General features: G+C 37.3%; 1 protein-coding gene across 4 annotated transcripts in view; it reads right to left on the bottom strand.

Annotated features, from left to right (window-relative positions):
* LOC136884700 (zinc finger protein 714) overlaps nt 1–14,473 on the bottom strand; it is a 242,411-nt gene that overhangs the window by 23,185 nt on the left and 204,753 nt on the right. For 3 of the 4 annotated variants that reach the window (XM_067156978.2, XM_067156980.2, XM_067156981.2), the window contains 2 exons: nt 10,159–10,239; nt 5,713–5,883 (listed from right to left, as the gene is read on the bottom strand). In XM_067156978.2, the coding sequence (XP_067013079.2) occupies nt 5,713–5,883; nt 10,159–10,239 (252 nt within the window). Of the gene's footprint in view, nt 1–5,712; nt 5,884–10,158; nt 10,240–14,473 lie in introns of those variants that run through there. The other variant, XR_010861407.2, reaches the window with a different exon arrangement.

The following is a 14,473-nucleotide window of genomic DNA, read 5'->3' as shown; positions in this document are numbered from 1 at the left end:
CAGTTGCCTATTTGTGTATGTGTTCTGTGATATTTACTTACTGCTGTTGAGTGGTTGCGAAGCGTGCAGCTTGGCTGCCTGGCGCGTATTATACCTCGTACTTCTAGTGTTGGTGTCAGTCGTCGTAAGGGGAATGGAGGGATGAGTGGGGGAAGCTTCCGCATGCGTATGGGCGGAGTTGGGCGTGTCCCCTATCTGCGCTATGGCTTGCGTATGACGTTGTTTGTTTACTATTCTGAGGTAGTGACTTTTTACAATAGGCATAATTTTGTTAAACGTTATCTTGTTGAATGTCCCTCCAATTGCTGTTTGTCGGTTTGGTGTTGTCCGAGGTTATGTGGTGACTGTAAATACAAACGTTGATTTACGTCCCTTTCAATCAACCTTATCAAATCCATTAGTTCAACGGACGGTCATTGACATCTATAAGAACATATTTTTTCAACAGCATTCACAGAGGTCATATGACAACAAGCATTTAAATTTCTTGAAGACCAACATTTATCCTGTTACAAGTTCAATCATCAAATTGACGATAAATTTGAATCTTCAGAGACTCTTATCCACAAGGGAAAAATATTTTTACCAGATCTCATTGCCAAGAAAATCCTCAAATTTAGCTCCTAAGATTGATTTTCACGTCTTTCTAAGATTTTGGACATGATATATAGGCCTATATATTTATTTTATTTAATATTTTAGCACTCTCTCTTCCATAATTTTAATGTATCTTCCTATTAAGTACATGTAATTAAGCCATGTATACAAGATTTTATATTTTATGATATTCCAATAGAGTAAGTTTTAAGTTTGTCAAAAATGTTCTAATAGTTCTTAAGTCATTATTTACGTAAATAACAATTATTCAAGATTCAGATTTGGCTGATGATGCTCTATAAGGGAGCGAAACATGTCCCATATATAACTTTTTAACTAATGAAGTTATTTTAAATGTGACAACATTATAAAGTATTGAACAGGTGGATTCATAATAAAACTTTATTATTGTATAACAATTCCTGTATTGACCTCATCATGTGAGAGAGGGTTCAGCACAATGAATATTATTAGACACAAACTGCGAAGCAAGCTTGCCGTGAAGAACTTAAGTGATCTCTTGATGATATATTTTGAATGAACCATCTTCAAAGGACTTTGATGCAACAAAATGTAATGATTTTTGGTATTTTGGTGGGAAATCAAACAGGCGCATGTAGTGTAATTTCAAAAGACGCTGACCTTGAAGGGGATTGGTGACTATTTGGGTTAGTATTTCTTAAAATATAAATTGTTTTCTATTCCATTCTTATATGAATTAATAGATTAGACTACTTAGTGGCACATTTCAAACACGATACGTAGCTTTATCCTAGTCTAAACTAACCTGTGGTTTTTATGATGGTTACTCAAAAAATTGTGCTGGCTCTTGATAAAAAGGGGCTGGCTACTGAATTATTTCTAATTTTTTCTACCCCTGCTTGTATGCCACTGGAAGTAATTTTAAACTTATTCTAGGGAAAAAAAATGTTAAATTTTATTTTGTAATGTCTAAGTAAAAATTTGAAGTGAACATTGTAATTGAGACTCATGACCTGTTATGTTCAAAATAAATAAATAAATAAATAAATAAATAAATAAATAAATAAATAAATAAATAAATAAATAAATGAATGAATGAATGAATGAATGAATGAATGAATGAATGAATGAATGAATGATTGGGAAATTGGAGAATAAAAACATTAATCCATATATACATAAGCATATCATTAAGTATCTGCATTTTGCTCTAATTGTCTTTAGGTTGGCTCTATTGCATTGTGTGCTCACCAGCCACTAGATGGCACTTTTGTCTATGTCTGTGGTAGGTTTCAACATTATCAGATCAGTACAGCTTGTGCTGTTGTGACATAAAGATGGCTGTGCCACTCTCTGTTTGCACCAAGGAATAACAGTGTTCTGTAATCCATTTTTTGTAGTCTGAGTGTGTAAGAGGAGCGGAAATTCATAGAAGACTTTCAGCACAATACCAGGACAATGTTTTGCCACAGAGAAGTGTTTACTAGTGGACTAAACAGTTCAAAAGGGGTCGCACAATCTTGAAGGACGAGGAATGATTCTGGGCGTCCATCTACAGCCGTAACTGATGCCAATATTGAACAAGTGCGTGGTATGATCCTGAATAACAGACTAGTGACTGTTGATTATGCGGCAAACCATATGCACATTAGCCATGGTTTTGCATATGAAATCATGCTTAAGAGGCTTAACTTTTACAAAGTCTGTCCGAGATGGGTTCCATAACAACTCAATGAAGAGCAGAAGTACAATCCTGTGAGAATGTGTCAGCACCTACTGGACCGAAGGTAAATCTTTTTGAAATGGATTATCACCACTTCGAACCTAAGCACAAACGACAGAGCATGGAATGAAAGCATCCAGGATCACCAGTCGAAAAGAAATTCAAGGGTCAACCTTCTGCAGGACTAGTGATGCTCACAGTGTTTCGGGACTCTCAAGGGCCAATCCTGGAACATTACTAGGAAAAAGAGCAAAAAGTAAACAGTGAACGTTACAGTGATATGCTGGTAAACAGCTGAAACCTGCAATTCGCAACAAACCCAGAGTTTGATTGTCGGAAGGAGTTTTCTTTTGTTGCATGATAATGCACATCTATATAGCACCATGCACACACCTCAAACTCTTCAGATACTGCATTTCAAGGGGTTGGAGCATCCTGCGTACAGTCCCAATCTTCCCCGCCGGATTATCATCTGTTTAGTCTACTTAACCCATTTTCATCCTATTTAAATACCGTAACAGTTCACTGAGAACACATTTAAATCCTGCACTACGGCAGTTGTCTGTACAGTGTTGTTTTATAAAACATACAAAACCAACCAGTAAAGATCCCCTTTCTCAAAATGTGCATGTATAATAATGAAGGAATAAGCTTACCAATGCTGCTTTTCTAGTACCTCTGTTGAGTGTGGTATACCTCAAAACATTCTTCTAAGTGAAGTGCTATATGACACTTTTTTGCACTGCCAGCAACTTTCACTTCTCTTACCCCAGCTGTAGCACACAACACATCTTTACATGATTTTTTTTTCTTCTCTGTTGGGGGAAGATGCATGGGAAAGTGGGCCCATGATTTAGCTTGTAATCTGGTAGGGGTGGTGCTCGCTGGAGGTCGACCTCGAACAGAGTACTCCAGCAACTGAGCAGTTTCAAGTAGCTGCTTTGCAATGCTGGTTCTGAAGTCAGTGTAACTCATCTTTTTGTTAGCAGTGATACTGTGATACACAGTGAAGGAACTGAAAATGTATATATCTAGTAGGTAAAATAATATTTTTCTATATCCTTTTACTGTGCATCGTATCACAGAGAACAGAGCTGTCACCTGATTCTGAAGATCAACTCCACCCATTCTCTTTTCGTATTCAAGGCCACACTCGGACTTTATCAGTTCCTTCCTAGAGGTTTGTCCTCTCTTTCATCTGAGTTTGCCTGTCCCCGTCATGTCAGCTGATTTGTGTTTAGTGGTGAGAAATCAAACATCCTTGTTATCTTTTCACTTCACACATAATATACTGTTTGCAGCACATGTCTCATACTTTCCACGTTTGAGTTTAGTTTTACTGATATCGCGAGGCATGTCTTTTCGGTTCTGTCTAACAGTCCAATTTGCACATTTGTCTTCTTGTCATGCAGCCTTCTGAATAAATCTGGGGAAGAATACCAGTTATCTAAAAACAATTTATGCCCTCAGCCTGAGAATGGTTCACACATATTGAGCACAACGTTTGTACTTGCTGGTAGACTAGGATCTGTTACATCATCACCTACATAAATTTTGAAGGCTAGACAGTAGCCAGAACTACATTAGCAAATTTTGTAATTTTTATTCCAAACCTTGAACGTTTAGACCTATTGCACTGGACATATGAAAGACGGTCTCTGAACTTCATTAGACTTTTGTCTAAAGCAATGTCTTGTGAAGGTAAATATAATTCAGAAAATTTGGAATAGAAATGTTTTATTACAGGTCTAATCTTTCTGAGTTTGTCACTACTATCAACTCGTTCATCATCAACAAAATATAAAAATCATGAAATTATAATGAATCTTCGCCTGCGCATGGTTTTAAAAAAAAATGGGAGTGTCTATACACCTGTTTTTACTCCAGTATAACTGAATTCTTGATTTTTGCACTTGTGACATTAGTATAACTAATGCAAAGTATGCGCTAATTTTGTCGGGTGTAGTCTCAAACCATTTTTCATCGTCTTTCACTTTCTTTCTGTCAGGATTGCTCAACTGCTTGCTGCATAAGTATTTGTCTCATCAGATATTTTGTCAAACAAAGGGTTCATGTATTCACAAAAAACTGCGAGTTCAGATAGTGGCTGCGTATCAAACTTTTTCAATAAGTTATCACTAACCTCGCTGTATTCTCTAAATGTATGTACAACAGGGATATTGTCACTTTATGTCCAGTTCCAGTCATTCGAGTTAGTCTGCGCCGAAGTTCAAACTCGTTTTGAAAGACTTGGCCCACCATCGTCATTTGTATCTCTTTCTGTGTCATCAGCACTATTACTTGCATCACTCGAACTAAGACCTTCAGGGTATATTTTGCCGTCACAAACACCACTGTCTTCATAATCACTCTCTAAAACACTAACTATTAGCTCTTGTACTCTATCTTCATCAACACCAACACATCTGCTTGATGCCATCATCGCAACTGACGTGAGCGAAATAATATGAACAAAGATTCTTTTATCTCTTGTCCCAGAAGTGTGTGATAACCTGGAGCACAGGAAATAACCGAAGACACATGTCCAAACTTCAGCTCAGAATGCATACAAGTGGCATCTGTGAGTTAGTAACTGAACTACATGTATTGATATACAGCAGTGCATCACCGCGAGCTGAACTCATCATTGGATTCATATGGCACGAATAAATTTTGCGAGCTAGGGTCATCAAATGATGTGACTGGGTTAAAAATGCTCTAAGAGGCCGTTGATTCAGCTCCGATCAACAGGTGAAGGAAACAGTGCATACGTGGCTTGATGCACAACCAAATGACCTTCTTTGCAGAGGATATCAGAAAGGTTGCGAAACGGTGGACCATGTGTACTGAAAACAGGGTGACTATGTTAAAAACTGATATCTTATAAAACTTGATTGCAGATACTTCTTGACCTTCACTCATAGATCCATTTTCTGGATACAGCAGTGTTTCTGAAATACAAAAAGTGTGAAGTTCGCCCACCGTCCAAATTTACGATGTTTTCAGAGTAAACAACTCCACTCTTTTTGAACTTATTTCACATGAAACATTTGTACTACAGCAAGCAGTTAATGAAGAAATGAAGAATGGGTAAGTCATAACTTTCAACGGCATGAACGAGAAATTAAAGTGAATTATCTTCATTAGTTAGTATTTTATGCATGTTTATATGTGCCAGGAATGCTCTTTAACTACTGGTAGGGAAAATTAAATCAGATCCCACAATCAACATTGTGGCCGTTTATTGAAATTTGAATGGGTTTTGTTGGACTAGCAAGGAGAGAGGAAATACTACTAGATGAACTGGTTTAGGACATCACATAATTTTAAAATATATTATTAGTGTTCAACAGACTATAAAATTTTAAAGTTACTTGTCTAAAAATATCAAAAAGGAGAAAAAGTCTCACCTCATTTTCTGCCAAGCACTCATTTGATGCATCTGATACATTCTCTGACTCTAGTTCCTCCTCATCAGTAGACTTGGTAATGTTCTGTGATGGGTCATGAGGTTCTTGCTTGATTTCCTCTTTAACCCACACCTGTGGTACTGGTTCGTGTTCCTCATTGTTCTCATCTTCCTGTAAACAATGTAGAAGAGCAAAGTATAAATTTTCATCAAAAATTAAGTTTATCAGGCTATATTTTTATCATTTTGAAAGACGTGGCACATCCGTGGCACTGAAAATGTTGTGGTAGATAGCCTCAATAGAAAGTTCTATCCAGATAGTTCTGATCCTCAATCAGAGTCTGCAGATCCCTCTCCTAACCAAGTTTCAGCCTTTGTGAATGTTGTTTTAACTAACTCGCCTTTTCTTTTCAAAGATATTTCTAAACATCAGGAAGATGATCCTGAATTGAAGGCTATTGTTGGCAAGATTAAATCAAGTGAACGTGTTAAACCTTATGTTCTTAAGAATTGTGTTCTATCTTGTCCTGGTCACGGTAGATGAGACCCCTAAATTGTTGTTCCATCTAACTAATTCCTGCTCTTTTCAAGTATTTTCATGAATCATGGTGGTCATCATGGTGTTTTCAAAACTAGAGAGAAAATCCATAAACATCTCACTTGGAAATCCACGGACGGTGAAATCCGTAATCTTGTCAAATTTTGCAAACTTGTAACATTAGTAAACCTGCGCCTAATACCTGCCTAGGTCTGTTTTCACCTAAGTAAGCTTCTCATCCTGTGGAGAGATTATTCATAGACTACACTGGTCCTTTCCTGATGTCACGGACTGGCCAACGTTTCATAACGGTGTGTGTTGATGCCTTTTCGTGTTTTACATGGCTGTTCCAAACTTGCATGGCTAATACTAATACTATCATCTCTTGTTTGAAATAGATCTTTGCTTCTTTGGGACCTTGTCGACAACTCCAAACCTTTCTTCAGTTACATAATTTCTGTTTTCATTTGTCAATCTCTCATGTGACCACCATCCCATATTATTCGAGGACTAATTACGCCGAAAGAGTTAACAGAAATCTTAGACCCGCTCTTTTTGCCTATCACTCTGCTGACCACTCAAAGTCAGTTGGTTGGCTTTTGCCTTTAATATTGCTGTCCATGAGAGTCACAAGCAAATGCCTGCTTCATTAATGCTAGCTCTTTCTCCTAATTCTCCACTTTCAAATCTATGGTCAATTAATGAGCTCCTTCCTGTCCTCACCAACCCAGAAATGATCCATGCTACTTGGCATCGTGTGCGTAAAAATGTGAAGGTTTATTACGCTAACATTCACCGTAACTACTATCGTGGGTGAAGGCTGCATAATCTGTCTGTGGGTGACCAGTTTTTGTTAAAATTCATCCTGTTAGCAGTGCTGCACACCACATTATTAGTAAGTTAGCTCTAAGATTTTGATGTCGCTGCACAATTTTGAAATTTCTTACCCCGGTATCTTTATTGGTGAATGATCCTGAAAGGAAAAGGATCAGTAGAGTGAATTTTTTGTAAGTAAAGGTACCCTAGTTGTTGATATTGCTGATGTGCATTCCTTTATCTGTGACCATTTATGTCTTGGTTGTAAGAAATATCTTTATTAATTTAATGGCTAGCCAGCCCATATACGTGTTATGCCTGTATATATAAACAATTTGTGTATGATTAGTATTAGTAAGTTAAGGAATTGTAATTGTGATTATATTAGGTATCCTCTTTTGGTATTTTCTTAATGCAAAGGGATTTTGTGTGGTATGATTAGGTTGTATAAGATTTTGTTTTTATGGCCACAATGTAGGAAATTACAACTGTAACTTTGAGGTTCTAGGGAGAACTCCTGTAGATGTTCAAGTTTTATCTTTGGTCCTTTTTCATAAATTAATAAAATAGTGCTTGACCTGGGTTTACCAGTATCCCAAGTGTGGGAGAGGGTCTCTCACAGGAGCACATACTGAGCCACCAGTTGGGTGATGCTTATATAGCTTATAGCTTTGTTATTGTGACAAAAAATGCCCTTGGATATTATTGTTTATCTTCGTCAAAACCCTTCTTCAACATTGTTGGACGCTGGACTTGTCTGTTTTATTCCCCTCTCCAGCTGCGTATCTGTTTGTAGTGCATCCACTGCAAATTTTATGTCATCTGGTGGACATTATACTACTGTGCCCGTCTGGATGCTGCACTACACTATTTGGTTGCAACAGTCCAATATTGCGATTAGAGCTGATGGAATGTTCCTGCCTTTATGTGGCAGGACTGAATGTGTATCAGGATTCTGCTGGCATGCAGCCGGTGTCAACGGCTACCTAAATCAGCAATACCTGAAAGAAAAGGAAGTGGATGCATACTGATGTTCCTATCATGAATGGCATAAAAATTGCGTCATGTGGCAAACCCTCCAATCAATATGACATTTTCATGTGTCAATTTTCAAGCACAGCTCGAGTTTGTGCAGTGGTGGATATGGCAGTACAAAGACAGTAGTGGGGATGGATTGAAATTTCTTATTTTATTGTATTACAAATCATTTATGTTGTATAAGATATTATTCTGTTTGGACTTTTGGACTAAGAAGAATTGATTTGATTTCATAAACCTGGATCTATCAAGATCACTTTAAATTCTGTTTCAGAAACCCTTTATTTTTGTCAAAATTTGTGAAAAGTACTATACTACACACGTAGTTCCAGAAGCACATTTTCTGTTGCATCAACGAAGACTTTTCTCTACCATTCATTATCACTGTGTCAGCAACAAAGAAGAGACTTTTGATTGGAGAAAATACGAGTAAATGTAATTGGTGAATGTGAAAGTCAAAGGTGAATTCTGTATTCTGATAGGTTCTCTTTGGTGGTTGCATCATTTCCTGTTTCCTGATCATTGCCTGCTCTTTTGGTAGGATTTGTGTCTTTGATCTTCTGACCATTTTAGCGAGAGGACGCGCTCCTCTTTCGATCTCCTCATGTGAAACCCTGTCTCAGGTAAGCACTGTTTCCACATTTTATTTTGGTTTTTATCTTCATTGAAATGTGATAATCTATCCTTTTCTTACACAGGAGTTTGCTTTGAGTTTCATATTCATCACTAAATTTGTTGAAATGACTTAGCTTCTCAGCTAATATCATATACTTTTTGTTTGGAGGCAAGAGCCTTTTTCTTAACCTTTGTATTATAATGTAACTATCTCTCGGGTTTGCCTCCCGATTTCTGCATCACCTTGTGTAAGTACGGAAAATCTATGCCATTACCTGAAGAGTTTTACATAGTGATGCAAGTTTACTGTACCTCTGTGTTTGGTTTTATTTCTATCCTTGTGTACATTGGGACTAGCCCTCATTCTAGTCGACAAGTATTGCCGGTTTAGTGATTCTATAGATTCAAATTTAGTGGAAAAGTAGATGCGAAGCAGCAACGGATGTGTGCCTTCATACCTTCTTCTCAGGTCCCAGACTTCCAAGTGGATCCCACCTACCACACAAGACCTGGACTGCCCTGAATAGAATCAGAATAGGATATGGCCAGTGCAGAGCCGCTCTCCATAAGTGGAAAAAGCTACCTAATGTAAACTGTGACTGCGGACCTCCCCACCAGACTATTCATCATATCGTCAAGGAATGTAAGATTCGAGCCTATCACGGTGATGAAGATTACTTCCTGCTGGTATCTCCAGATGCTGTACGTTGGATTGAAAAACCTGATATTCAATTGTGAAGCACAAATTACTTGGTTTCTCAGCTGTAACTATATATATATATATTACTAATATTACCTGTATAAGCCATATGCTAAATAATAAATAATGATTAAATTTATTTTAGTGCTCTATGTCTGCAGATGTGGTTAATAACTCTTTTATATCCATTTGTAAAGGTCTTTCAATGATGTAATACCAGGGCAATTACCCTCTCCGTATTCTTTCAGAGCAAAAGACAATGTTCCATTACCTCTTAGGGCTCCATGCTGCTTTCCACATCCATTCTGTAGTTGTAATGTTTCCTAACATGTTTGTTTACATTTTGTGCTGCGGTGCTTTGTTGGATCTAAGTTTTTAGTAATCTTTAAATTTCATTCACTGTTATTATTATGATTATAATTTGTGTAATCAGCCCAATAATGGTTACAAATTACAAAGTAAAATGGATGGTGAACTATGAGCAAAATGCCAATGAAACATAATAAAATTGGTTGAACAATTGATGTTTTCAGCACCAAAGCAAGATTCTTCAAAATATTCAATAAGAGAGAAAATATAAGATAAATTTATTTGAAATTTTGAGAGTAGGATTATAATATTTATAGTACTTATAGGCACAATTTTGTAGTGATAAAATGAATAGTTTCTAACTTTCAAATTTCAATCATGGCTAACCTTGAGTAGCTACATATTATATTACAACAACAAAAATAACATACCAAATCGGAGTCTCCTGAGGACCAATCTGCTTCACACTTTATTCTAACTTCCTCCTCCATTATGTGGGGTGTTTTAGAATCCTGAAAAACATATCAGATGGAAATGAGTAAACATCCAAACTGCACAAAATTGAAGCAGATCTACAATATATTTAAAAGGACAATTATGAACATGGTACTCAGATATAAGCAGCCAGATATTTGAATACCGTATTTTCTTGCATAATTAATGCTCTTGCATAATTTACGCATCCCAGTATTTTTGGGTCCAAAGTGAAGAAAAAGAAATGTTCACGTATTTGACGCATCCACTTCTTCCACACCTGCCAACGACTGAAAAGGGCTATCAGTAAAACTCGCGCATGACAAAAAATTTTAAAAATTTCGACATAGATGCTGATTGAAATAATAACAGTAAGTTATTTATTAAACCACCTAATCACCTAATCAACAAAGTGTCCCCTTCACATTTGACTAACATTCCCACTACAATCAACCTATCTAATACAGCCTTCTCTAAACAAGAATTAAATCTATTAGATAAAGGCATTAAAAAAATTGGCCTAATCACAAAAAAGCAGAAGACATCATCACTACCATCGCTGAAACCGAAACTCATATTGATAGACAGAATGACGTACGTTATGAAGTAAAAAAGAAACTCCCAACTTTGATTAACGAGATAACATCTAATAATAACCACAACGTCTCGAAACAAATTCTAAACCTGAAATCCAAAATCCATAATAACAACGTTGTAATTACAAAAGCAGATAAGGGCAACACCATAGTAATAATGAACAAACAAGATTACATCAATAAATCTGAAACTTTTTTCAGACAATACCTATACCTTAATTAACAAAGATCCAACAAACAAAATACAGTGTAACTTAAAGAAAAAAATTCTAATTTAATTTTAAATGATCAAGATTATCAGAAATTAACTGTAATGAACCCAAAATTACCTACAGTCAGAGCACTGCCCAAAATGCATAAAAAGGATGTTCCCATTCGGCCTATATATTCCTACACGCTACATCCTAAGCCAAAAGGCAGATTGTCACGTGATTCTCGTCCTCTCAGTCTGGCCTTCTTGCCATATGTGCAATCTGTCACGGATAGGATTGGCAATATTCTCAGAATGCACAATATCAAGACCATTTTTAAGCCTAATATCACCATAGGCAATTGTTTGCGATCTGTCAAAGATCGTACTGGTTTAAACTGCGCTGGAATATATATGATTCCTTGCTCCTGTGGATCGGTTTATGTCGGCTAAACATGTAGGAAAGTAGCAACAAGGGTTAAAGAACATCGCAGGCACTTACGTCTTTGCCAGCCAGAGAAGTCTGCTGTGGCAGAACATGCCATAATAATGACCATCAAATAATTTTTGATGCAATTTCTGTCATTTGTAAAGAGAAACATTTTATTCCCGGAATCATTCGTGAGGCAATAGAAATTGCTAAACGCCCGAATAATTTTAACAAAGGTGACGGCTATATACTGAGTAGATCATGGCTACCCTCCATGGTTAACTCGTCAACATCTTTCTCCGTGACTCTGGAGGCCCTGGAATGAACTACATTTCTAACAGGGTCTCTCTATCTTGAGTCTGTTTACTATGGAGAGACCGTAGCCATTTTGCTTTGTTGTTGCTCTGAAGACGATCCTGGTCGCAGGATTGAAACGCGTCAGCTGGTATTTATTTATTATTACACGACCTAATATCCCCAAATAATTATCATAATGTCATTTAGTGGTCGTGAAAGTCTACGTATTAAGATTACAATAAAACTTGTTTAACATAACACAGGCAAGAAATAATATAATACACACTGCAAATCACATGCTAGCAACTGCTTTATGTTGTCCCGACACAGATAGGTCTTATGGCGACGATGGGATAGGGACGGGCTAGGACTGGGAAGGAAGCGGCCATGGCCTTAATTAAGGTACAGCCCCAGTATTTGCGTGGTGTGAAAATGGGAAACAACGGAAAACCATCTTCAGGGCTGACAACAAGGGGTTCGAACACACTATCTCCCAGATGCAAGCTCACAGCTGCGCGCCCCCAACTGCACGGCCAACTCGCCTGGTTTTTGTCATAACAGGAACCAGAACAACTGGTCTTCAAAATAGAAACAGACTCCAGAGATTCATTAGTCATGCATGATCTGAACTCTGTTCTAATTTTCTTCACAAGGCTGAAAACACGTTCACATTATGCACAGCTATGGGATATGGTGAGAATAGAGAGCATTACTCTAGAAATTCCGTTATACTTCAGAAGTCCATCGGCTCCACGAATTCTTGATATTTGTGCCCAACTGGAATCACTGGCAGCACCTTGATTTGCAGCCGAAGTGTCATCTACCTGCAGAGCTGTGATCTGCCTCTGAAGCTCATTCATTACCTCAACTGTAGTTTCAATCTCTTACTAGCATAACATGATAGGAAACATTTCCAAGAAAAAAATGAATGGAAGAAAACTGTACAGCTTCAATTTTGTCTAAACTAGCAACTTGAGCATGTACTGAAAATCGAAATGAACCTGTATCACTGAATATCACATAACATTATAACATAAACACTCATCCTTGAGTGGAAACTTGTTGATGATGTAGTCACAGGCAGTACAAAAGTAGTTTCTCACTGATGAAAAAAAAAGGGATTTATCTCTATCCTGGAGATCATTCACTTTGTTTGAAGTGTGAATGCCAATAACTAACTCATCATCACTTAAATCGTTTCTTCCACCATGTGCAATATTAATACCATGCAGAAGGCAAATTTTTCTTCCTTTCTTGATTTTATTATGCATGGAAAATCAACAGAATATGATTCTTTAAATGCCTGGAAGTACTTTCTCTTATTGGATTTATTCATGATGATCTATAATAGGAATTTAGCATATGAAAATGTCCGAGAACTAATGTCTCGATATGTACTGAAAATCTAAATGAACCTGGATCACTGAACGTCACATAAAATTATAACATAAACAATCAAGGCAGTCAAACACTTCATTAAAACATGTCAAAGCACACAAAGTCTTAAACCATTAAATGAACACGACACCAACCTCGTGAACAAAGAATATTCACACGGTAAAAAGCATACACACACGTGGAATGTACGCAATTCTTCTGCTTCTTTATAATTTAATGGGCTTCGCTAATAGCGGTATATCCCGTCACTGGAATGAATGTAATTAGTCCAACGAATACAGGAAACTGCAAAGCAAAAAGTTATAACACAAAAACTCGAACACTTCATTAAAATATGTCATAATCTTAAAAGGCCAAAACTTTCAAGAAACGCCAACTTCGTGAACAAAGAACAACACCCACGTGGTAAAAGAATATAGGTTAAATCACAACAAGCGAACGGAGCGGAACAAAGAATTTTCGAAGCAGAGCCTGTCGGCACCTAAGATTCACATGGAAGAACTGTTATCCCGGCTTTAAAGTCAATTCCAATAACGATACAAACATCACACGGTTAAAATTACCAGTCCTATCAAAGAATGAGTTATCAACTATCGTGGACTTGCATTCGACCAAGACCAAGCATGCTTCGACCCATGCAAACAATCAATTGTACAGAAGTGGAGCGATTATCTAATGTTAACGTTTCAAATTAATGTCCGGGAAGTTATAAAAACATAAAATGGTGGAATTTCCATAAGTTTTACGGATAAACCGTAAAAGTTGGCAAGTATGTATCTCTGAACATTCCTCGTGCAGCTTTGGATGGGTTTTGAAATGAAGACGTAAACTACTCAAATAGCAGCCTTCCTTTTGCGAAATCGGGCATTCCAAATACTGGGCAACATGCTATTATCAGTCGATAGGAAATACCACTGCGCTAATTCAGTAAGAGAATCAGCGCAGAAGTGACTAGTGGCGCTCTATTCCAGTCTGGTACAAACATATTTTACGAATGTTTCAGGCATGTGACATGTGTCTTCTGTGATCTGAAAATTATTTCTTAGTCCACAGTGAGCAAGAATTAGAGTAATACTGTATCATATAAACACGCGGTGATCAGTTGCACCAAAACATAGGGCACCGGGCAGCGGGCCGCAAGTATTTAGTGTGCAAATGCAACTTGCGCTACCGCGGTAACAGAGAAGCGCACTTCAAGCGACCAACAAGTCTCACAAAGCATTTCATGGACCAAAAGGCGGCAGTTTCCGAAAGTAGAGGAGGAACAGCTTAAATATACGACTTCATTACGCAAAGTTAGATATGTCGTTTCTCATGAAATGCTGTATTTTAAAGGATGAGAAACAGCTGCTGCTCATGGA

Source organism: Anabrus simplex, chromosome 13 (genome assembly GCF_040414725.1).
Source record: "Anabrus simplex isolate iqAnaSimp1 chromosome 13, ASM4041472v1, whole genome shotgun sequence".
Taxonomy (NCBI): domain Eukaryota; kingdom Metazoa; phylum Arthropoda; class Insecta; order Orthoptera; family Tettigoniidae; genus Anabrus; species Anabrus simplex.
The sequence above is the reverse complement of the archived record's forward strand: the minus strand, read 5'-3'. Positions and strand labels throughout refer to the sequence as shown.